Below are 25,646 nucleotides of genomic sequence, written 5' to 3' on the forward strand. Positions count from 1 at the left end.
TCACAAGGAAAAGGATTATAAGTAATCAATTTTATTATCTAAACAAATGATTGTTGCTATCTTATTCCCTTGCTATCTTATGAATCTAGAAAGGGAAAGGATTGACAACTTCAAGATTTCTCAAGATATTCCCAATAAGATCAGGAGTGAAACAAAGTTGCCCACTATCACCGTTACTATTTAATATTGTATTAGCTTTGGCAATAAGAGTTGAGAAAGAGATTAAAGGAATAAGAATAGGCAATAAGGAAACCAAATTATCACTCTTTGCTGATGATATGATGGTATACTTAGAGAACCCCAGAGATTCTACTAAAAAGTTATTAGAAACAATCCACAACTTTAGCAAAGTTGCTAGATACAAAATAAACCCATATAAGTCATCAGCATTCTTATATACCACTAACAAAACCCAACAATTAGAGTTACAAAGAGAAAATCCATTTAAAGTAAGTAATGATTGTATAAAATATTTAGGAATCTATCTGCCAAGGGAAAATCAGAAATTTTATGAGCAAAACTACAAAACACTTTCCACACAAATTAAGTCTGATCTAACCAACTGGAAAAACATTAAATGCTCTTGGATTGGGTGAACAAATATAATAAAAATGACAATAGTACCTAAACTAATCTATTTATTTAGTGCTATACCAATCAGACTCCCCAAAAACTATTTTGATGACCTAGAAAAAATAACAACAAAATTCATATGGAAAAACAAAAGGTCAAGAATTTCAAGGGAATTAATGAAAAAAAAATCAAATGAAGGTGGCTTAGCTGTACCAGATCTAAAATTATATTATAAAGCAGCGGTTACTAAAACCATCTGGTATTGGCTAAGAAATAGACTAGTTGATCAATGGAATAGGTTAGGTTCAAAGGACAAAACAGCCAATAACTTTAATTATCTAGTGTTTGACAAACCCAAAGACCCCAGTTTTGGGATAAGAATGCATTATTTGACAAAAATTGCTGGGAGAATTGGAAATTAGTATGGCAGAAACTAGGCATTGACCCACATTTAACATTGTACACGAAGATAAGGACAAAATGGGTTCATGACCTAGCCATAAAGAATGAGATTATAAATAAATTGGAAGAGCATAAGATAGTTTACCTCTCAGACCTGTGGAAGAGGAAGGAATTTATGACCAAAGAAGAACTAGAGATCACTATTGACTACAAAATAGAAAATCTTGATTATATCAAATTAAAAAGGTTTTGTACAAACAAAACTAATGCAGGCAAGATTAGAAGGGAAACAATAAACTGGGAAAACATTTTTACAGTCAAAGGTTCTGATAAAGGCCTCATTTTCAAAATATATAGAGAACTGACGCTAATTTATAAGAAATCAAGCCATTCTCCAATTGACAAATGGTCAAAGGATATGAACAGACAAATGAAACTATTACCACTCATATGAAAGAGTGTTCCAAATCACTATTGATCAGAGAAATGCAAATTAAGACAACTCTGAGATACCACTACACACCTGTCAGATTGGCGAGAATGACAGGGAAAGATAATGCGGAATGTTGGAGGGGATGTGGGAAAACAGGGACACTGATACATTGTTGGTGGAATTGTGAACACATCCAGCCATTCTGGAGAGCAATTTGGAACTATGCTCAAAAAGTTATCAAACTGTGAATACCCTTTGATCCAGCAGTGTTTCTACTGGGCTTATACCCCAAAGAGATACTAAAGAAGGGAAAGGGACCTGTATGTGCCAAAATGTTTGTGGCAGCCCTGTTTGTAGTGGCTAGAAGCTGGAAAATAAATGGATGCCCATCAATTGGAGAATGGTTGAGTAAATTGTGGTATATGAATGTTATGGAATATTATTGTTCTGTAAGAAATGACCAGCAGGATGAATACAGAGAGGATTGGCGAGACTTACATGAACTGAGGCTAAGTGAAATGAGCAGAACCAGGAGATCATTATATACCTCAACAGCCATACTGTATGAGGATGTATTCTGATGGAAGTGGACTTCTTCGACAAAGAGAAGCTCTCAGTTTTAATTGATCAAGAATGGACAGAAGCAGTTACACCAAAGAAACAACACTAGGAAATGAATGTAAACTGCCTGCATTTTTGTTTTTCTTCCCAGGTTATTTATACCTTCTAAATCCAATTCTCCCTAAGCAACAAGAGAACTGTTCGGTTCTGTACACATATATTGTATCTAAGATCTACTGTAACCTATTTAACATGTATAGGGCTGCTTGCCATCTGGGGGAGGGGGTGGAGGGAGGGAGGAGAAAAATCGGAACAGAAGTGAATGCAAGGGATAATGTTGTAAAAAAAATTACCCTGGCATGGGTTCTTTCAATAAAAAGTTATTAAAAAAAAAAAAAAGACTTCTCAAGATAGGCAGGGACAAATGGGCTTCAAGGAAACTCACCACCACAGCCTCAACTCCATTTGGTTTGAGAAGAAGTAGCAAGGGAATATCACCACCATTTCCCTCCACAGTGACCCTTTCCAATTTTTACTAATTTGTTACTGACAGTTCCCATTTCCCTAAACAAACAAGATTTCTAATTCCTCTTGAAGTCCCTTCAATGTCAACTTAAATAATATTGATAAAGCACTTAGCACAGTTCCTGACACAGAATAATTAAAGCTTCCTTCCTTCCCTTTGCTTCCCCTCCCCTTATTTTATTCTTCTCTTCCTAATGCTATTAAATAAGCTCCTTTTTTTCACCATTGTATTGAGTGGAACTATATGATGGAAAATAAATGATATTGAACAGAACTTTGGGAGAAAAGAATTCTTGGTCAGAAACCCTGGAGCCCAGAGCTATAGAAATAAGAAACAAATTGTGGGTTACAAACATCAGGAAACAACTATGTAAGGTGTGTGCTGTAAGGGTGTTTTTCAACTTATGTACATCTATGTTTCATACATAAAGAATGATGTGAAGGAATAGCTCTCCTTTCAAATAAATGAAAGCATGAGTGGAGATTTATAAAGTAGTAATTAAAATAACACCTAGTGTAAAACCTTAATAGCAATATTTGAAACATTGTAATAACCTAAAAAAAATAGTTGGCTCCATGTCTTTGAAGCCTATATTACCGAAATAAATCATCATAAAATATTATTAAATGTAAAATTGGCATTTCCACTAAAGTAATTGATTTATCTTCAGTTCAAATGTAATTTCATCTACATTCCTGTCTCTGAATGGTGTTCATTAAACAAAGTACAGAATCCCACAAATCAAGTCTTGCATTATTTTATTTACATGCCAAAAAAGATACTAGACCCTGGTGAAAGTAGCTTATTAACTATCTAAAGCTGAGATAAATGGAATCCCAGGATTATTTGCCTACATTAAAACAGCAAATTCAGTTCAAGGAAGCCTGAAGGATAGCAAGGATAGCTGAATTCATAAAGATTCTCAAACTTTTCTAGCCCTTGAGTTATTTAGGAACTTCATCAAGACTCAACAGAAGAATATTAATCTCCAATAAATCATATCTCTCTAATCATCAGTTACAGTCATTATGATCATACAAACCCCTAACTTGAGTACCTAAAAGATATATTGCCATACATTGATATACCTACCCTCTTCTATCTTTGCTTAACATCACTTCTACCCTCCTGGTCAAAATTTTGCAAAGGAAAAGGAGTAAATCAAAGAGGATTATCTCAAGAAGTCCTTCAAGTTGCAAGATGTTATGGTAGATGTTGTTGTTTGGGCAACAATAAAATTTAGAAACTCTTGATGCTGTCTTAAAACCTTTTTTAAGTTCTAAACAGAATAAACCATGAGGTATTCCAAAGAAACTGAGGCATAACGAATGTTTGTGGCAGCCCTTTTTGTAGTGGCTAGAAACTGGAAACTGAATGGATACCCATCAGTTGGAGAATGGCTGAATAAATTGTGGTATATGAATATTATGGAATATTATTGTTCTGTAAAAAATGACCAACAGGATGATTTCAGAAAGGCCTGGAGAGACTTACACGAATTGATGCTGAGTGAAATAAGCAGGACCAGGAGATCATTATATACTTCAACAACAATACTATATGACGACCAGTTCTGATGGACCTGGCCATCCTCAGCAATGAGATCAACCAAATCATTTCCAATGGAGCAGTAATGAACTGAACCAGCTACGCCCAGAGAAAGAACTCTGGGAGATGACTAAAAACCATTACATTGAATTCCTAATCCCTATATTTATGCCCACCTGCATTTTTGATTTCCTTCACAAGCTAATTGTACAATATTTCAGAGTCTGATTCTTTTTGTACAGCAAAATAATGGTTTAGTCATGTATACTTATTGTGTATCTAATTTATATTTTAATATATTTAACATCTACTGGTCATCCTGCCATCTGGGGGAGGGGATGGGGGGTAAGAGGTGAAAAATTGGAACAAGAGGGTTGGCAATTGTTAATGCTGTAAAGTTACCCATGTATATAACCTGTAAATAAAAGGCTATTAAATTTAAAAAAAAAGAATTACATTGCATTCAGTTTCATTTTTTTTGCTGCTATTGTTGCTTTCATTAACATTATTATTACTAACACTATATCTACACATGTCTGTTTCTATCTGCAATAAATCTTTTCATGCTTCTCTGAAAAAAAAAGAAACTGAGGCATATAGAAGTGAAACAATTTGTTTGAGAACTGAAAACAGGAACTGTTTTCCCTTTTTGGATTAATGCAGTGCTTGGCATGTGTAGGTACATAATAAATGCTTACTAACTTATTAGTGAAGACAAGATTTCAAGTGAAATATTACCAACAGAAATTAAAGAAACATGAGTACTTTGGGAAATAGAATAAACATTGTAAAGTACAATTCATAACTTTGTAAATCAATACTAACCTTCTGTTCCAAAAGTATTGTGTTTGTAGGGATTGCTGCAAAGGCCTTGTAGTTGGACTTGATCTTGTACTGTTTAAATGAATAGCCAGAAAGCAAGGGTAGAAATGAACACAGGAAAGGAGAAAAGAAGATAAAGCTAGATTAGTTCTATCAAAGTTAAAAGACAAGTTATCAATGGAAGTAGGAAAATTATTATGATAGAACAACCTTTTTCAGGTGGAAAAATTAGGCCATCATGTTAATGTACTATTAGAACCAAGATACACACACACCCAAAAAAAAAAAAAAATACAGCCGTGAGATAAATCCACTGACTGTATCCAATTATATGCCATTCAGTTTCAAAGCTCAGAAACACTGATGAAACTATTCATTAACAGCATCCCTAATAAGAACACTATTCAGCAAATAGTCTCTCCTTGAAATAATTATTAGGCATGTGTCATATATTCATTGTTTATACCACAAATGAACATGATGCCCCATGCAATCTCAAATGACATTGACATGCAACTATACATGTAGTACTTAAACAAAGATGCAAATTTAAAAGTGCATTATCTCCTCATTTGAACATACTTAAAAATTTTATCACAGCCAGCAATTCAACTTTAGATCAGAAAGGTGCCTTTTGAATTTGGACAAAGAACTTTCCCTTTCTGGATCTCAACCTTTTTATCTGTAGAACAAGGTGGTTAGACTAAATAATGTCCAGTTCCTTTCCAATTATACAACTCTGTGATGTAGCAAGAAAAACCCTGGGCTTGGAGAAGATCTCAGTTCACATCAAGGGCTGGAGATTTACTAATTCTAAGACTGTAGATAAATTATTTAATTATTTTAACTCCACTTGGAGTCCATTTGCTAGTTTACAAAAAAAGGGAGGGGCAAGACAGTATACTTACACTGCATACTTTCACAAATTTGATGTGATTGAAGTACTTTATAAAGAACTCTATAAATATGGCATGTTATTGTGAAAACTCAAAAGCAAAATCTTTGATCTTAAATTCACCCCCTCCATTTCATCATTATTCTCATTCTCCCAACACAACAATTCCATTCAACAAGACCCAGAGACATAGAAGACAGTTTCCTGAATTCGGTTTTATTATGACAAATCTGACCATTTGTCATAAGGTAGAAAGCTTAGGGATATTATATTTCGAGGAAGAAAAAGAAAGAGGAAATGATCTATCATCAAAGGCATGGTTTGTCATGTTGCTCAAACAACCCAAGGAGCTGAACCAAGTACAAGGTTTTCATAGCTTCAAAGGTATCGTGTCTCATGCCAGCTTCCAGGGAGGCAGTGAGCCAGCAAAGAATTCTTAGTTCTTAACTAACTCCAGTGCTGAAGAAAATATATCAAAGACTGTAGGGAGGATAACATTTTAATAAAATAAAAGAAATTTATTTTATGAATGCTTTTGAGATAAGTTTTATAATAGTAGCTTGAGAAAGTTAAGGACAGAGACATAAGCAGCAATTTTGGCACATTTATGAGAGAAAAGTGGGGTGGGCCAGTAAGAACATGGTCAAAAGGCTCATAGGGAGTGAAACCAAGTCAAGGAGAGGAAAAATGAATGTGTTATTTCCTGTTTTATCTTATTATTCTTACTATTGAGATATTAAGCTCAGTTATTCTTATGTCCCATATACAAAATATGTATTTATGTATATATATTTATATGTGTGTATATATGTATGTGTATGTGTGTATTCTGAGCCCCAAGAATTCTATGTAACTTTAATGAGGCTACAATGAGAAAAATCCAATCTACCTAATTTTTCAAATGAATGGGAGAAAAGGGAATAACTATTTATATAGCATCTACTATGTGCCAGGCATTGTGAAAAATGCTTTTTACAGATGAAGAAACTGAACCACATAGAGGTTAAACAATTTGTCCATGCTCACCAGCTAAGTGTGTGAGGCCATATTTGAACTCAAGTCTTCAGGACTCCAGGTCTATTATTTTAACCACTGGGAAACTTGGAAGCTACAGTCTTAGGAAGAGGTTAAGTAACTTGTCCAAGATCACACAGCTAATACTGTCTCATTATTCCAAAAGCAACCACAATACCTAACTATTAAATAAACTCCAGTGGCTTCGCACTTTCGTGAGTAAATATGAAATGTTCTGTTTGCTATTCAAAGCCCTTCATAATCTTGCCCTTTCTTATCTTTCCAGTCTCCTTATACCTAACTCCCTTCCTTTTGATTCAGTAACACTGGCCTCCTGGCTGTTCCATGAACAACACTCCATCTCTTGGTTGCAGGTATTCTCTCTCCATGGAGATGCTCTCCTTCCTATATTTCAATTACTGACCTGCCTGGTCTCCTTTAAACCTCACCTAAATTCCCATCTTCTGCAAAAAGCCTTTCCTTAACTCTCTTAATTCCACTGCCTTCCCTCTATCATTTCCAATTATCCTGTATGTAACTCACTTTATATATATCTGTTTGTTGCATATATCTTTTTTTGTATCTCCAGTGCTTGGTACATTGTAGGTATTTAATAAATGATGCATTGATACCGTTCCATACTGGTTATGATAACATACTTGAATAAACTTCAAGATGTCATTTCTTTTTTTCTTTTATTATTATAGTTTTTTTTATTTACAAAACATATACATGGGTAATTTTTCAACACTGACCCTTGCAAAACCTTCTGTTCCAACTTTTTTCCCTCCTTCCCCCCACCTTCTCCCCTAGATGGCAGGTAGTCCAATACAGGCTAAATATGTTAAAGTTTATGTTAAATCCAATATATGGATACATATTTATCAGTTATCTTGCTGCAAAAGAAAAATTGGATCTAGAAAGAAAGAAAAAGACCTGAGAAGGAAAACAAAAATGCAAACAAACAATAAAGGAAAGAGTAGAAATGTTATGTTGTAGTCGATACTCATTTCCCATAGTTCTCTCTCTGGGTGTAGCTGATTCTCTTCTTTACTGAACAATTGGAACTGGTTTGATTCATCTTATTGTTGAAAAGAGCCACACAAGGGTAAAGGATCATAAACATTACCACAAAATATAAAGTGAAATATAGCATTAATATTATATAAGTTTCAGAGCATACCAGAAAAAAACCCTGCTGGTCTTAGAGGAGAAAGATCTGTATTATGAATTCTTTTACTATATTAGTTGTCTTCAGACATGCCTAAATCTTTGTGAATCCATTTGGGGTATTCTTATCATTTCCTTCCCCATCTCATTTTACCGATGAGAAAATCGAAGCAAACAGGGTTAAGTTACTAAACCTAAATCACATAGGTAGTGTCTAAGGCTACATTGGAACTCACCAGACTCCAGACCCAATCTCGATCCACTGCACCACCATTGACTTCTTTTACTCTAAAAAGTTGCACCTAAGATTGCACCAAAAGACTTAGTGCAATGTTAAGTTTAATTTAGAGTAGAAAGAAACCTAAGGTAATCAAGTCAGACCTCCTAATTTTACAAATGAGAGAATTGAGGCTCTGAGAGCTTAGGTGACTTATCCAAAGTCATGCAATTATTGAGTGTTGGAAACAGGAACTAAATTCAGATTTTTCTGACCCCAGCTGCAGTTCACTACATTATTTTATTTTTCAATTATTTTAGTAATGCCCACTAAGAGGTTAAATAACCTGGATGGGGTCACAGAATTAAGTTTGTGCCAGAAACAAGGCTCAGGTGTTTTTGGCTCTAAGACCAGCTCTCTATCATTTGTGCAGTATACCTTCATAATGATTATTGTCCCCAAAGGTCTGTCATAAATTGCTAAAAGTACATTCATTCCTTAGGGGTAGTGATAATATCAATATGACTCTGAATGACTTTAAAAGGGAGGAGAATAACCTCTTATTAATGACAAATGACTCATACTTTGGAAATCTACTATCAGATGCTTTCAAAGTGCTTATGTATCTGGACCAAAGGGACATTAGACCTGAAAGGTTTGCAAATAAATGATCAGAGAGAACAGAAAGAGCAGGAGTAAGAGAGTTTGAAGAAAAAAGAACAAAATGATGAAATTGAACAATTAGGAGATACAAAGGGAAAGATGGAATATAAGAGAGCATTAGATAAATTCCGACAATTTCAGAATTTTATATTATTTTGAGGGGCAAGGAAATTGAGGTTAAGTGATTTGCCTAGGGATGCACAGCTAGTGATTATTAAGTAATTGAAGGTAGACTTGAACTGAGGTCCTCCTGACTCCAGGGGCAGTGTTCTATCCACTGCACCATCTAGCTGTCCCAATTTTAAATAATTTATTGATGAATTGACCTGATCTTAGGCTACTATTCTTAACCTTTCCTATAACTTAAAGTCCTATAGAATCTCTTTTTCTCCATTCATAGGAGTCTTATTTTCTATTACACCTGTTTTTCAGTATACAAACCTCTATTCTGTCTTTCTTTGTTCTCTTACACAGCATGGACACTAAACCAGTACCCCAATGCTGATCTCACTAATTCCAGAGAATTCCATAACAACTTGTCCACAACTTCCTTGCTAATTCCCAACTCAAAGTGAATTATGGAATCTACTTTTGTGTGTGCTTACACTGAGCTTCCATTATCAGAGAAACACAAATGGGTCCAAAATAAATCCATCCTTTATCACTACAACTATGTCTTCATTGTTGTTCCATAGTCCTTTCACTCCTTTCTAAAATTTCAGTGGTTCCTAATAGCACCTAAGATAAAGCACAAACTCATCTATTTGACATTTAAATCCTTTGAAAGCTAGCTGTATTCTATCTTTCTTGGCTTATTTCATAATATTTTCCTTTGCTCATTCTACATCCCAACAAAACTAGCCTGCTTTCTGTGTGTGTGTGTGTGTGTGTGTGTGTGTGTGTGTGTTTCTATTAATTTATTAGAGGAAATGTTTCTTCCTCCAATAAGATGTAAGCTCAATGAAAGTAGAGACTGTTTTCATTTTGTATTTGTATTCCTAATGGCTCATAGAGTACTTGGCACATAGCTGCCATTTAACAACTTTTAGTTGAATTCAATTAAATGGAAGGCAAGTTAAACATGAGGGAAATATCGTTCCTATTCAAAGAGACAAAAACATCTTCCAGTAATCTCCAATCGATTTCATAGACAAGTACTCTTTGTAAATAATTTTAATGACAAGTAAGCTATCAAATCCTTTTTGGAGGAAAGTATATAGATAGATAAATAGATAGATGGATAATGTCATTATTAAAGGATAGCTGATAACACATTTAATGAATAATTAAATGGATAAATAGCTTACCTTGGCTATCTTGAAAGCCAGGCTTGATATTATACCATAATAAATTTGGGGAAAATGTTTCTACCTAGAATAAAACAAAAGCTCAAGGCCTAGCTGCAGTTGCTAGTAATTAGCTTTATGATACTCAGCCTTCACAGAGAAAGGAAATAACTCAAAGATCAAAGTTCCTGAAAATAAAACATCCAGATATGCTCCAGTTTCAAATTAAAAGTTATCTGGGTGGGGCTTTTATATGTAATATAGAATCTTGGCTATAAAATCTATTATGTAAATGTATGCCTAATCAAAATATTCCACTATTACATATTGTCTGGGAGGGAGAGGGAAAGAGAGTCATTTCAATGTCCTAAATTTCCTATTCAATCTCTGAAAAGAGATGCTCTGTAACTGAGTTGAGTCAGGCATACTCTAGCTATTTCTTTTTATTTTTAATATCAAAAGGCAGTTGGGTTCAGACTTTGAACTAATAGCCTTCAAATGTTCATGTTTTAATTTGATGGCCATCTGTGTTCTAAGACCCATTTCACATCTTGGTCTATGTCAGAGTAAAACAGATCTAAATCTGAAGCTCTGCTTAATTTCAAAGAGAGCTCGGTGCCAGGATTAACACCAGTGTAAGGAACAAGACAAGAAACAGACCATACAAGCTTTAAAAAATGCTTTGATACCACAAAGCTTTTGTCTATTTCCTCCTAAAATTCTTTAAAATAACATTACCCATTGAAGCTAAATTTGTCAAAAGACAATGCTCCTAACCTAAAATTTATCTATCAACTTAAATGATTTTTTATGATCAAGTTATATCTCCTGACAACACACACACACACACACACACACACACACACACAATATAGCATGAGAGTTGACAGATCTTTACTTAGAACTGTACTTGCAGGAAGTAAGGAAGAACAAGAAAGAAAATAGAAGTGGAAGACCAATAGGTCAACATTCTTCATATATGCAAAATTATTATCAAAATTATAATGAATTTCCCTTCATTGGAATTTTATCAATGTTTATTTTCAATGCAAAACTTAATATCTTCACTTCCATACCAGATTACAGTCAATATTCTCATTTTCATGTTCACCAACTTGTTCATGCATTTACATAAAATCTTATTCTCTTGGTTGGAAATGAACAAAAGGAAAAAGGGGAAGTGATGATTCAAAATTATTTCTATGATACTTCTGAGGTAAAAATTATACTCTAGCAAAGTATTTTGCTTCTATGGCATCACGATTTAAAAAAAGATCATTACATATTCAGAAAACAACACTACTTGAATTGCAAATGATGAAAAATTAGGTGAATTCGAAGACTATATTGCAAAGGTCTTGTCTCTTGCCAATAATTTAATGCATAGAGAGGAAAGTAGAAGCATCCTATATTAGAGAGAACACAGTACTAGCTTTCAGGAGTCTGGGTTCTAATCCTGGATTTTAATTCTGATTTTGCCACCTAGGTGGTAGTGGACATGTCTTGAATTCAAAGAATTTAAAACTATAGGAGACCTTACATATGTACTTCAAATGGGTAGTTGAATATCCAAAATCATTCAGAGTTTCTTTAAGACAGTTTCCTTATCTACAAAGTGAGTGTTACATTAAATCTCATAGCTTTTTTTTTTTTGCTTTAATTCTATTAATGAATGAAACGTAAAAATTCATTTTCAAATGACTTTTTCTAAAGAATTTTGAAATAAACATATTAATTTTTACTGGTGGCTTACTAAAGCTACACTTTTTTTTTATTCTAAGCATGAACTTGAGCATTCGGGCTGTTATTTCATTATAATTTGATTATTTCCTCCATGGCAAATATTATATCCAGTTAATATGCTATTTAATCTCAATTAACAAAGACATGTCAAGGGGTATAACACTCAGAGCTGTCACTTTGAATTAATAGAGCTTCATTTTCTATTAACATAAGTTGTTCTTAATGTGATTTAAACTTTGCAAAACACTGCTTTCATGAAGTCACTACTTAACTCAAAAACACATGATGACTCCCTATTGACTATCAGATCAAATTAGTCTCTGAGGCCCATTCCTCCATTAAAATTCCCCATCTTGTTTATTCAGGCTTGTTCTATTTCTCCAGTATTATTCTGTTTTACTTACATTTGCCTATTTATAGTTCCTTGAAAAAGGTGTGCTCCTCCCTGACTTTGCCCATGATATTTTTAACTCCTAGAATATTCCCTCTACAAGCTAAATCTCCTACTTTCTTCAAGGCTAAGCAGAAAACTCACCACCCCAATGAACCCTTCTATACCTAACCCAGTTGTGAAAATAGTATTTCTTTCATTTTCAATCAACTCAGCAATTATTCAGGTAGACTAAAGTGTACTACCTATATTTGCTTATTCAACCCCTTCATATTATTTTCTAGTTATTTTGTTATAAAATTAGAAAACTAATATTTTTATAAATTATATGTTTCTATACACAACATACACACATATAATTGCAGATTTCCATACATATGCCTACAGCTATCATCTCTATGCAGTATTTTCCAGTCTACATTTACATCCCTTACCTCTAACCTTTGCTCTAGAAACATTTCAGTTGTCTTGTATCCAACCCAAGCTGTCTAAAACATAAATCATCATTTTTTAAACTAAAATTTTGCTCATTTTCTTGACTTCTCAATGTCAGTGATGGTCAGTGATACCTTCATTATACATACACATACATATATACATACACGTTATTCATATAGTTAGAAGGGGCAGTGGATTGAGTGCTTGTCTGGAATCAGGAAGACCTGAGTTCCAATGAGGCCTCAGACATTTACTAGTTGTATGATCCTGGGCAAGTGACTTTACCCTGTTTGCCTCAGTTTCCTTATCTGTAAAATGAGTTGAAGAGAAAAAAGTCAAAATACTCCAGCATGTTTGTCAAGATCCATTCTCCAATAAATAATGGCCAAAGAATATAAGCACAAAATTTTCAAAGAAAGAAATCCAGACTATTGATAACAAAAAAGTTCAAGCCACCATTAATAAGAGAAATTAAAATCAAAACTATTCTAAGGTTCTAGGATTCCATCTCATTCCCATCATAATAGCAAAGGTGACAAAATGGAAAATGACAAATGTTGGAAGGGCTGAGGGAAAGCAGGCACACAAATTTATGGTTGTCTAAGTCATGAATTGGTCCAGCTATTCTAGGAAAAAAATTTAGAATTGTGCCCCAAAAGTCACTAAACTATCTACTTTTTCCTTTCATTGAACAATACTAATACTAGATGGAAAGGAAAGCTTCCAATAGAGAAAAGAAATGCTCCAAAAGAAAGAAAGAACTGTTTGTGATCCTTTAAACAAAAGAGAAATTCAGGTTTCAACTTTGAAGGAACCTAGGTCAAATCACGTATACATTTTTAACCAGTTTTACTGTAAGAATGTATTCTGTTCAACTATGTGTTTTTAATATGAAGTTGCTTTAGTTTTGGTTTTGCTTTGTTGTCTTTGTTTTATATTTTTTTATCATCTAAGGGAGAAATGGAAGAAAAAGTTGATAAATTCATATAAAGTAAACAGATAAATGCAAAAAACATCATAGAATATTTTATTCCATAAGAAAGTAAAAGTTTGAATTTATAATTGTCTTTGTACCTTGTTTCTTTGTATCTTTGTTTCTTGATATAAATATATCAAGAAGTTAGAAAAACTTAGAGAGATTTATATGAACTGATACAGAGCAAAATAAATAATCAAAACAATGTATGGATGACCCTAGTCTGCATAAAATATTATATATAAAATATGTATTAGAGAGATAGAGAAAATCTAGAAGAAAACAGCACCTAAAGACTTAAGCACTTCAAATAATTCAATGACTACATGATCTACAAAGAATGAAAATAAAGTATGCATCACATTGTAAACAGGGAGGTGGTAATTTTTTGGTACAGAACAATGCATACATTTGCATACATGGCCCATTTTTTTTTCTGTTTTTTTAACTATATTTTGCTTGATTATACATGTATATATGTATCTGTTACAAGGAAAAATTCTTTGATAGAGGAGGAAGAGTGTTAGTGATATATTAAAAGAAAAAAATGAAAAGAAAAGAAATTCCTTCATGGAAACCAATTAGGCAATTCAGTTTAATTTGCAATGTTACAGAAGTGCTTTGGATATGGTAAATCAGTTAATTTGACTTTAGGGCCAGTCCTATTCATTCTGCTAGGCTGCCTCTTGAATAGGTTCATAAATTCTTAAAGCTGGATCTTGGATAAATTCTGAAATATCTCCTCATTCACTAGAGATATTTCTGAGAGGCCTGGACATAATAAATCAAAGTAATTTTCTCTATTTTAGTTAATGAGTTTGAAGAGTCCATTTCTTATTGTTTAATCTTTATTGCACACTTACACATTGCACTATTTTTGTTTTTCAGACTTAAGATTTCATCATTATAGTAAATTCTGTCCATCAAATGAAAATTAAAGGCTAGTCTGTTACAGACTAGTAACTGCTAGTCTAAAATCTGAGAAAGCCTGAGGTGCAAAAGGTTAAATGATTTACTTTTAGGCACACAGCTAATATGAATTAGTAGCTGGATTTGAACCCAAGTTTTCTTTACTCCATGGTTAGCCCTAAAATTTTTGTGTATCTCACAGAGACTGCATTATATATGTATAACTAACCTATCTTTTATGTAAATATTTGTCTGAGGTAAAATAAGAAAGGGAGATAATACTTAAATAAGAAAATTAAGACTATGAATTCTAAAGCAGGAAATAATTTCACTAATACAAAAATATAAGAAATACCTCATACAAAAAAATTGTTTTACGTTTCAATATTATTGCTTTAAAGTAATTTTAAAAGTAGATTTCTTAAGGAATAACTCCAAAATTCCTTAATAAAAAAAAATTACACACCTTAATCTCAAATAATTAGGATTTTCTATTTAGGGCTGGAAGGAATTTCAGCAATAATCTAAAACAATCCCTCATTTTGCACAGGAGGAAACTGAGGACCAAGAAGATTAAGTGGTTTGTTCAAGATCACACAGAGAAAAATTGTGAAAGATTTAAACTTCTTTTCTCTTACTCCAGAGGCAGTGAATTTCCTCTTTACCACATTGTCTTCCATAAACCCTATCTATCTTCTCACTTATTTTTTTAAGTTCCATGAGATTTCATGTGTATAGCAGAAAAAAACATAAAAATAACAAATTCAGCGTTTAAAAAGGATTGTAAAAGCCATTTAATCCAATCCTCTCATTGTATAGATGGAGAATTGAATCCCAATTAGGTTAAATGATTTGTCCAAAGTCATAGAAGCAGTAAGTAGTTAAGAAAGAATTTGACTCAAGAGCTTCCTGATTTGAATGCCTGCTTGACTTATGTACTAAAGTTGATAGAAGTTACAGCCTTAAAAAAAAAAAAAAAAAAACTCTAAGATATTTGATCAGTGAACTATTGAACTATCCAGCTTAGAATTATATCTGAGAGAAATATCCTATTCTTTTTTCTTTTGCTAGTAACATTTATAGGGTACTTCTAATTAATCAGTACTACTTACTATCCATGTCAGATTTCTTTATGAATTTCATAAAACTTGTGAATTTCACAAAGTTGACAAATGCTTCTGCTTTATAAATTGTATTCCAAAACTCCTCATAGTTAATTTTAAAATAAGGGTAACCCGTAGACTCCTGATTCATTCTAAAAAAAAAATAAAAAAAACCTTCAGGATCATAAAAAAGAGTAACAATGGTTGACTATGGAAAGCCCTTATCAAAGTTGGAAAGAACACATGGTGGTATATACCTCTAAGTCCTGCTACTAGGGATGCTGAAGCTAATGACTTCTTGAGTTTAGGAGTCTGAGCTGCAATTAAATTAAGCCTAATCAAGTGTCTACACTAATTTAGGTACCAATATGGTGAATCCTCAGGAGAAAAGCCACCAGACTGCCTAAGAAGAGATAAACTGGGATAGGTTGAAAATGAATCAGGTCAAAACTTCCCAGTTGACCAGCAGTGAGATCAGGATCATGAGTTATTACAATATTTCTAGGCTAAGTGGGATTAGAAGCCACTCTCAAAAGAAGAAGAAAAAAAAAAAGGATTGTTTTGTAGATTTGCTTGAGTATCATTTGAATCTATTGCCAAAAACTTTCTCATTGCAGTGTACTAATGTACTTAGGAATTAATGTTCTAACATAAAATTAATCCTCACATTCCAATAATTTCCCAATCCCTTTCTTTTATTTCTCTCTTAAGAGCAGCATTAATGTTAAAGAAATCCATTGTTTGTTTGTTTTTTTTAAGAATGGCCATTCCAGATTAAAAAATAAGCATGCAGCATGCAAAAATATTTATGCATATAAATAGATAGATAAATATACCTTGGTTTTCTTACTTTCAGGGTCTGAAGACAAGGGCAAAGGTTGTGGTGAAGTTGACTCCTTGATTCTTGTTAGGGATATGGGAGGTACTGGGCTTGAAACAGGGGATCTACTATGTGTTACTGTTGCTTCAGTCGACACTGTAGGTCTTATGGGTAAGGTATTCACCTGATATTTTGGGTGCAGAGATGAAATCTGCTGGACTCTTTGGGAATTAATAGTATCATCAGGAGGAAGGGAGGGCCTCAAATTAGGATGAGAAAGAGAGCTTGGAATAGAAACGCTTGGAGAAGTAGCAGATATGAAATTCTTCTCCTTCGCTAATAACTGTGATGAAGCTGCTTTCAAATGACATGCAGGATTTAAGGGAGTAATTGGAAAAGAATATTCATTTGGAAAAGAAAGAGTGTTTCTTTGACTGACAGGATCAGAAACAGAACATAAGGTAGAAGAAGATGAAGTAGATGAGTATGTATGAAATCGCTTGGGCTTTTCAGGAGCTGGACTTTTGAAGTCAGCTTCATGATTGCCTTTACTAAAGGAAGCAGCAGAAATACATGGTGGAATAGGAGGTAGGGTTGATGAGTTCACTATTTTGCTTTGTAATTGTGGTGGGACCATAATCTTAGGAGAAATAGGAGGTGAAGGAGCTCTCTCTAATTTAGGAGATGGTGAACTGACACTTAAGGGTTTTCTATGGGAAAGGGGTGCTTCTTGAGAGGCAGGACTAATCTTGGTGAAAAAATGAGAGTGAACTGATTGATGGGGAAGTTCAGAAGGCTGGTGTTCACCTAGATCTGGAGATTCTTCCCTAAGGGAGAAACTAGAGTAAGATTTCTTAGGAGTAGGTGGAGTTCTCTTCACCTTTTGATCTAGTGTGAGAGTGGATGAAGTTAGGGAGTTGGAAGAGAAGGTGGGACAGGATGCAGGAGAAAAGGGTCTCCCATGAGGAGGGTTTGACTTCAAAATAGCAGTCAAAAGGGAAAGCCGAGTTGGTACTGGGGACTTAACTCCTGATTTTGCAAGATTCCCACTAGATGAAGCTTGGCTACATAAAGTTGAAGAGGACCCATAAAAAGTAGAATTCAATGGTTTAGGACTTGGGGATAATGAATGTGTGATGATACGAACAGGTATATATGATGATGAATCTGACTTGGGAGTAGTTGAGGATAGTACCTGAGTAGTGAAGCTCTGACTTGCACTTGAACTATGAGGATGCAATGGGGGAGTTGGACTGTTACTTAAAGTTTCTGACTTTAATTCAGACTTTTGGTGAGCTAAGGTTGGGTTGGAGATATATTTTAGCTGTTTAGAATCTAAGATCTGAGTACTTTTTATCTCTGAACTGGTTTGCTCTGATGCAAAACAAGGAGAAGAGTAAATGGTCCCTTCAAAATATGTTGAAGTCTCTTGCATGGTTGACCCACGTGGATCCACCCTCTTAGTATGGAATTCTTCGAGGAGAGAGGCTTGGTGCAGGCTAACCATGTCAGATTGTGCTTTCAGATTAGTTGGTGAAACAAAGAGAGCAGGTGATTTACAGGAGAGTTGATCAGAGGTAGTAGAAAGAGAAGTTAACTGGAGGAGAGAGAAAGAGACAGGTTAAAATAGGGCAGAATGTGTGAAACTAATAAATCTTCCATTCAATTCTATGATCCAGTAAAAAGCGATTTTAATTGATCAAAAAAAAAGTAGCATGTTGGTCCTTGACTAGTCAGATCTTTGACTTAAAAGCAACATGGTACAGATGCAGAGAATTGCTGGGAAAAAATCCAGCATGATTATTTACTCTTTACTACATGTGTGACGTTAAGTAAATTACTTAGTCTCTTTGGGCTTCACTTTCTTTATCTGTATAAGGAGAAAATGGACTATATGATCTCTGTGGTCATATTCAGTTCAGAATCTATGATTCTATAAACTTGTTAAAGAGGAAATTTATTATAGTAAACAAACAATGAAGCACCAAACTATGTGCTCTATCATTTAGGATGCTTATGTTATTATCTTTACATATAATATTTACCAACATGTATATGCCTACATATGCATATTTAGGTATCCTCATTTCAAATTATTACATTTTTATATTGAAAATAATTCATCAACATATATATTATCATTAAATTTAAATCCATAAAAGCATACCTTATTTTATCTGTTCAGATTTACTCACCTTATGGTTTACATTAAAATTTAAAATGAACTTTCACTTAAAAATAAAATGCATGGTTTAATATCATAACTTCATTGTTAAAATCCCAAAAGTGATTGCATAAGGAACTAAGTCTTAGTGTGGAAATACCACCCACCAATGAAAATTGGAACTTTGATATAATGAAAACTTCCTGAGAAGAGAGATTATTTTGTTTTTTTATGCTCAGGATTTAGTACATTTTGAGATATTTTATAAATTTTTTTATTGAATTGAATTCATCTATAAGTTATAGCCCTAGGTAATTGCCTGGAGCACTTAGTTGGTTGAGTGACTTATCCATAATCACACAGAAAATATACTACTTAAGAGGCAGGATATCAAATGATCTCATCCAGGAAACCAGATCCCTAAGCACTCTTTAAAAATATTTCTTGGGAGCAGCTAGATGGTCTGGAAAGAGTACCACCCCTGAAATCAGGAGGATCTGAGTTCAAATTTAACCTCAGACATTTAACACTTCCTAGCTGTGTGAACCTGGGCAAGTCACTTAACCCCAGTTGTCTCAGCCCTCCAAAATCATTTCTCAGTATTATCATGGAAATTGTTATTCATTAATTATTAATATCAAACATTTCAATTAAGAAATTTCAAAATCTGAAGACAATTCTCCTGGATTAAAAATTTGTTCAATCACTTCACTCTGAAAATAAAATGTAATTTAATCAGTCAGTCAAAATGATACTGTTTCTGGCTTTACACAAAAAGCTGCTTTCAACCCACCCTTAGTGAGCACACAGCTGGAGGGCAAAATAAGAGGTAATTGATTGCTTGAGAGGAGATAGAGGGGAAAAAAAGTTAATAATGAAGGAAAAAGTTGTTAGCATTCTCTCTGGTTACTTCCCTGATTTAAAATGTTAAATATTATTTCAATACTATAAAAAGTCATACACCCACTTCCATACCAAAGAATGCAGAACATTTGATAAATTCAGTAAACAAGAAACAATTCACCCACCACTGACTCACAAACTCAGCAGAAAGAGGAAATAAGAAAATGCTGTATCAGGCTAGGAGATACAGTAAGTAAAGCAACTCAGAACTGCTGAGTATATCCAAAGAATGCAGAGCAGTTTGTCCAGCAAACTGTCAAAAACTTATCATATTTTGAAAAGTATAGTGATTTTCTGAAAAAATGTAGTGATGAGGGATCATTTTATACCCCTTTTTCTAAGATAGAATTCTACATAGAAAGGCAATGTGGACTATAATAATCTAGTGTTTGATAAATTCAAAGATTCCAGATTCTGGAATAAGAACTCACTATTTGAGAAAAATTGCAGAAAAATTTATGGCCACAGAAGAACTAAAGAACATTATGAAACACAAAATGGATAATTTTTATTATATTAAATTTAAAAGTTTTATACAAACAAAATCAATACAGCTAAGGTTTAAAGTGAAGCAAAAAAATGGGGACGGGGGAATTTTATGCCTGAGAGTTCTGATAAAAGCCTCATTTCTAAAATATAAAGAGAATTGGCTCAAATTTATAAGAATACAAGCCATTCTCAAATTGATAAATGATCAAAGGATATGAGCAAACGATTTTCAGATGAAATTTAAACCATTTCTAATCATATGAAAAAATACTCTAAATCACTATTGACCAGAGAAATGCAAATTTAGACAATTCTGAGGTACTACTGCACACCTTGCAGATTGGCTAAAATGGCAGGAAAAGATAAATATAAAAGTTGGAGGGAATGTAGGAAAATTGGGACACATATATTATTGGTGGAGTTGTGAACAGATCCAACCATTCTGGAGAGCAATTTGGAACTATACCCAAAGGGCTATCAAATTGTGCATATCCTTTGATCCAGCTGTAGCCCAAAGAGATCATAAAAAAGGGTAAAGGATGCACATGTGCCAAAATGTAGTGGCAAGGAACGGAAAACTGAAAGGATGCCCAGCATTTAGGGTATGGCTGAAGAAATTATGATATGTGTTATAGAATATTATTGTTCTATAAGAAACAATCAGCAGGATGATTTCAGAAAGATCTGAAGAGACTTACATGAACTGATGCTAAATGAAGTGAGTAGAACCAAGAGAACATTGCACACAGTAACAAGATTATGTGATGAATAGCTCTTATGGACATGGCTCTTTTCAACAATGAGGTGATTCAGGCCAATTCCAATGGACTTGTGATGAAAAGAGCCATCTGCATCCAGAAAGAGAACTATAGAAATTGAATGTGGATCAGAACATAATATTTTCAACTTTTTTGCTGTTTGCTTGCTTTTTTTATTCTTATTTTTTTTCTTTTTGATCTGATTTTTCTTTTGCAGCATGATAAATGTGGAAATATGTATAGAAAAATCGCATATATTTAACATATATTGAATTATTTGCTGTCTAGGGAAGGGGTGGGGGAAAGGAGGGAGAAAAAATTGGAACATAAGGTTTTGCAAGGGTGAATGTTGAAAATTATCTTTACATATATTTTGAAACTAAAAAGCCATTATTAAAAAGAAAGAAAGAAAGACATCGTGGTTAGTGTACTCAATCTGGAATAAAGAATCTGGATTTAAATTGAGATGCTGCTACTAGCTTGTTATATGACATTGGGCAAGTGATTTAATCTCTCCAAGACTTGTAAAATGAGAGGTTTGGACTAAATTAACTTTAAAGCCCCTTCTTGCTATGATCTTGTGATTTGTAAGTACAAATTGGGTGAGACAATTGTGGACAATGATAATTAATTTTTTCAGGAAACACAAATCTTTAGAAATATAGACATGCATACATTGCATTTATGTTTATGATGACCAATGTTTTTGTGGTTGATGGGTTGGGGGATGGCAGGGAAAATATAAGATCTAAATGATTGAAATCTGAAAATAAAGATTCATCCAACACACTTATGCAAATCAACAGCACAAAGGGATTTGAACTTAATGACCTCCAATTATTCAGACATGAATTGTTAGACATTTTGAAGAACTATAAATTCATAGATGAATTTTGTTGTTGTTCAGTTGTTTAAGTTTTGTCTACTTCTGTGACTACAGTTGGAGTCTTCTTGACAAAGATATCAGAGTGCTTAGGATTTCCTTTTGCAACTCATTTTACAGATGAAGTAATTGAGGGTAGATAACGAGGGTGAGAAGATTTGCCAAAGGTCACACAGCTAGTAAGTGTTTGAGGCCAGATTTGAACTAAGGAAGACAAGTCTGTCTGCCTACAAGCCCAGAACTCTGTTTGTTGCTAATAATATTGTCACACAGGACATAATTGGATAGATTAATGGATAGATAAAAATTATTTGTAATTTATATGTCAACACACCACTGGTTATCCTGGTACATACACAACAATTCCATCCTTAAAGTATGCAAACTATCCTAAGATGATAGGAAAAACAATTTGTTTTCCTATAAAGTTATAAATGCCCCTTGCAATTTTCCCATGTTTATTTAAATTATCATTTTTATATTGCAAAATATATACATTACATTTCTATTTATATCATTTTTATATATCCAGTCTTTTCCAAAATTATTATAAATCCAAATTGGATAGCATAAAATATTTAATAAAACATTTTTCAATGTTATCAAGAATTTATTTTTAAAAATGAAAGGTTCATATCAGATAAAATTTTGGTGACTAAAAGTAACTTTATTAAATAAGATGTAATTGAAATAGTCACTAAAGAGAAAGGGAAAACAGACATGGAAACTAAGGAAGAATTAAATCTAAGGGATATGATTCTCATTGAGGATATCTGAAATGTCTCTTTTTTCTCAGTCTGACCTAAATTCACATCTTTTTGACAATTCTTCATTTTATTCAAGCTTTGAACTTGTTTCAAAATGAGAACTTCAAAGTATAATTCATCATAAGCTTCCAAGTTTTCAGGCTAAAGATTAAAAAAATATATACAATATTTATTTCCCAAGTGGGGAAATTGCCAGATATATCAGTTATATCTATAATAGTATGACATTTCGATTAACAAACATTTATAAAACAACTACTATTTTCAAGGTTCTATAAAGGTAACAAAGATAGTTAAAACAGTCTTTGCCCTCAAGAAACCTTCTTATCTAGGAAGGGTAATAAGTAAACCACACAAATTAGCATAAAATAAAGCAGAATAAGAAAGTGCCTAAAGAAGAACAAAGTGTTGTGAAAAGTTGGATGGGTCCTCAGAGAGACATTTAGACCAAGCTCCTCATTTTATAGGGTGAGGAAACTGAAGCTCAAAAGTTAAATGAAGTGCTCAAGACCACATAAGTAGTGAATGGCATTGGTAATACTGGAATTCAATTTAATATTATGACTCTTAATTTAGTGGGATTTTTTTCCCATTATACCAGAATGTCTTATTGTGTACGCTCAAAATAAATTCTGCAAGTATGTACAAGGTTAGCAGCTTCATTTTGGTTTGCTGATTAGACTCCTTTGTTTTTTGAAATGGTAGCAGAAGCCAAGGGTATCACACAGAAGAATTTGTAGCCTGATAAATGAGTTAGATGCAAATACTAGAGGGTAAAGAATGCAAAGGACAGAGAGAAAAGGCTCCAACAAAGACTGAGAGGTAGAAAAAAGCATTCTATAAGAAAGGAATAGTCTAAAATGACTTGCCTATAGGGTTTGTGTTAGGGGCAAATAACTGCTCAATAAATTTTAGTTTTGAGGAATTGAATTAAATTGAATAATTCAATGAAATACAGTGCAACATGTGGGCATCACAGTCAGCCCTTGGGATAACAGAAATCTAGAATGGAGCTAAAAGGGACTTCAGAGACTTTCTAGCCCCACCATGGAATAAAATTAGGATTGTAATTATAGAGAGTAGAAAAGTTCTTACAGAAGTCAACTGGTCTAACCCCCATATTTATAGATAGAAAAACTGAAGCAGAAAAAAGTTAAGTAATTTGCCCAATGTCAAATAGGTAGTAAGTGGCAGAGTTAAAATTTTAACTAAGGTCTGTGGAGTCTAGATTCAGTTTATTTCCATTAAATCAATCTTCCTGCTTGAGCAGTGAGGTTGGTACAGTGAACAGAGCACTAGCTGTGTGATCCTTACTAATTTCATTTAAACCTATTTGCTTTAGTTTCCTCATCTATAAAAATGAGCTGGAGAAGGAAATAGCAAACTATTCAAGTGTCTTTGTCAAGAAAATTTCAAATGCAGGACAGAGTCAAGATGGCAGAAAATAGACAGGTCTTTGTCTCATCTCTTCCTGGCTCCCCTCAGATGAACACCAGATCAAGCCTGTGCACAGATTTTGGAGTGACAGAACCCACAAATATCAGAGTATAACAAATTTACAGCAAAATATATTTTGGAAAAACAACTGACCTGGAAAATAGATCCAGGAGAAACCATCTAAGAATTATTGGTTACCTAAAAACTATGATGGGAAAAAAGAGCCTAGACAACATCTTTCAAATAATAATCAAAGAAAACTGCCTTGATGTCCTAAAACTAGAGGGCAAAATCATCATTAAAAGAATTCACCAATCACCTACTGAAAGAGACCCCAAAATGAAAACTCCAAGAAATATCATAGCTAAATTTCAGAATTATCAAAGGAAGGAGAAAATACTGTAAGCAGTCAGAAAGAAATAATTCAGATATCAAAGAGCCCCAATCAGGATTACCCAGGACCTAGAAACTTCTACTTTAAAGAATCAAAGGGTTTGTAATATGACATTCTGAAGGGCAAAGGATCTTGGATTGTAGCCAAGAATCACCTGTCCAGCAAAATTACACATTGACTTTTAGAGATAAAGATGGACATTCAATAATATAGGTGAATTTCATTTATTTTTGATGAAAAGACCAGAGCTGAACAAAAAAATTTGATTTTCATATACAGAACTCAAGAGTAGCATAAAAAGTAAAAAAGAAAGGGAAAAAACTGCATTTTTTAAAATGTTAAAAAGTTTACACCATTTATGAAAAGATGATATGTTTGCCTCTTGAGAATTGTTTCATTGTTAATGATATACTTAGAGGATGTAGGTATAATTTTACTTTATTGTGATGTAAAAAAGAAAGTGGGGTGGAAAAGTGACTGCCCTGGTAAAAGAGGAAAGGGGAGGTAAATTGAGTATATTACATCTCATGAAGAGACAAAAAAAAAAAAAAAAAAGACCTATTACAATTAAGGGGGGAAAGAAAGGAATGAGATTTGTGTGAGCCTTAATCTTATCAGATTTCACTCAAAGAGGGAATATTAGATGTATTTAGTTTCATAAAGAAACTTGCTTCACCTTATAGGGAAATAGGAGTGGAAAGGGGAAAGGAAAAAGGAAGACTAACAAACAGAAGGGCAACAGAAGTATAAGGGAAAGGGATAAGAAAGAGGGAGGGCCTGTAAAAAGGGAGAGCTGGGAGGGGGATGATGGTCAGAGGCAAAGCCCTGGGAAGGAAGAAAAGGGGAAAAAAAAGAGAAAAATAGAATGAGAAAATAATATGGTGGGAATTACAGATTTCATCATTTTAACTGTGAATATGAATGGAATGAATTCTCATATATATATATATATATATATATATATATATATATATATATATATATATAATTTCATTATCTATGATACCTATGATATGGTTTATAAACCAATAAAAATTTTAAAAAGCAATAAAATAGATTAATCTTTATAAATAGATAAGTATTTTGATATTTATTATTTAAATAAAAATTAAATTATTTTAAAAGTTATTTAAATTATTGTATTTTATTATTAAATTATTATGAAAATTATTTTTAAACTTGTTTTGAAATTAAATTATTATTTAAATAAAATTTAAGATTTATTATTTAATATTAAATATTTAGATAAATATAAACAAATAGATAAACCTTCAGCAACCTTATCTCTTTTTATTAGATCTATTTTTGCTCTTGCTTGATAATAAGAAAACTAATAGTTTTATGAAAAAACAATAAAATAG

The 25,646-nt window shown here is 33.2% G+C and overlaps 1 protein-coding gene across 6 annotated transcripts in view; it reads right to left on the reverse strand.

Moving 5' to 3' along the window:
• The window catches only part of MLIP (muscular LMNA interacting protein), a 382,597-nt gene that overhangs the window by 183,916 nt on the left and 173,035 nt on the right, over window positions 1-25,646 (reverse strand). For all 6 annotated transcript variants that reach the window (XM_031964713.1, XM_031964714.1, XM_031964712.1 and 3 more), the window contains exons 4-5: window positions 16,507-18,087; window positions 4,869-4,937 (exon numbers count right to left, since the gene is read on the reverse strand). In XM_031964713.1, coding sequence (XP_031820573.1) covers window positions 4,869-4,937; window positions 16,507-18,087 — 1,650 coding nt within the window. The remainder of the gene's footprint in view (window positions 1-4,868; window positions 4,938-16,506; window positions 18,088-25,646) is intronic.

The sequence above is a fragment of the Sarcophilus harrisii genome, chromosome 4, assembly GCF_902635505.1.
Source record: "Sarcophilus harrisii chromosome 4, mSarHar1.11, whole genome shotgun sequence".
Lineage (NCBI taxonomy): Eukaryota > Metazoa > Chordata > Mammalia > Dasyuromorphia > Dasyuridae > Sarcophilus > Sarcophilus harrisii.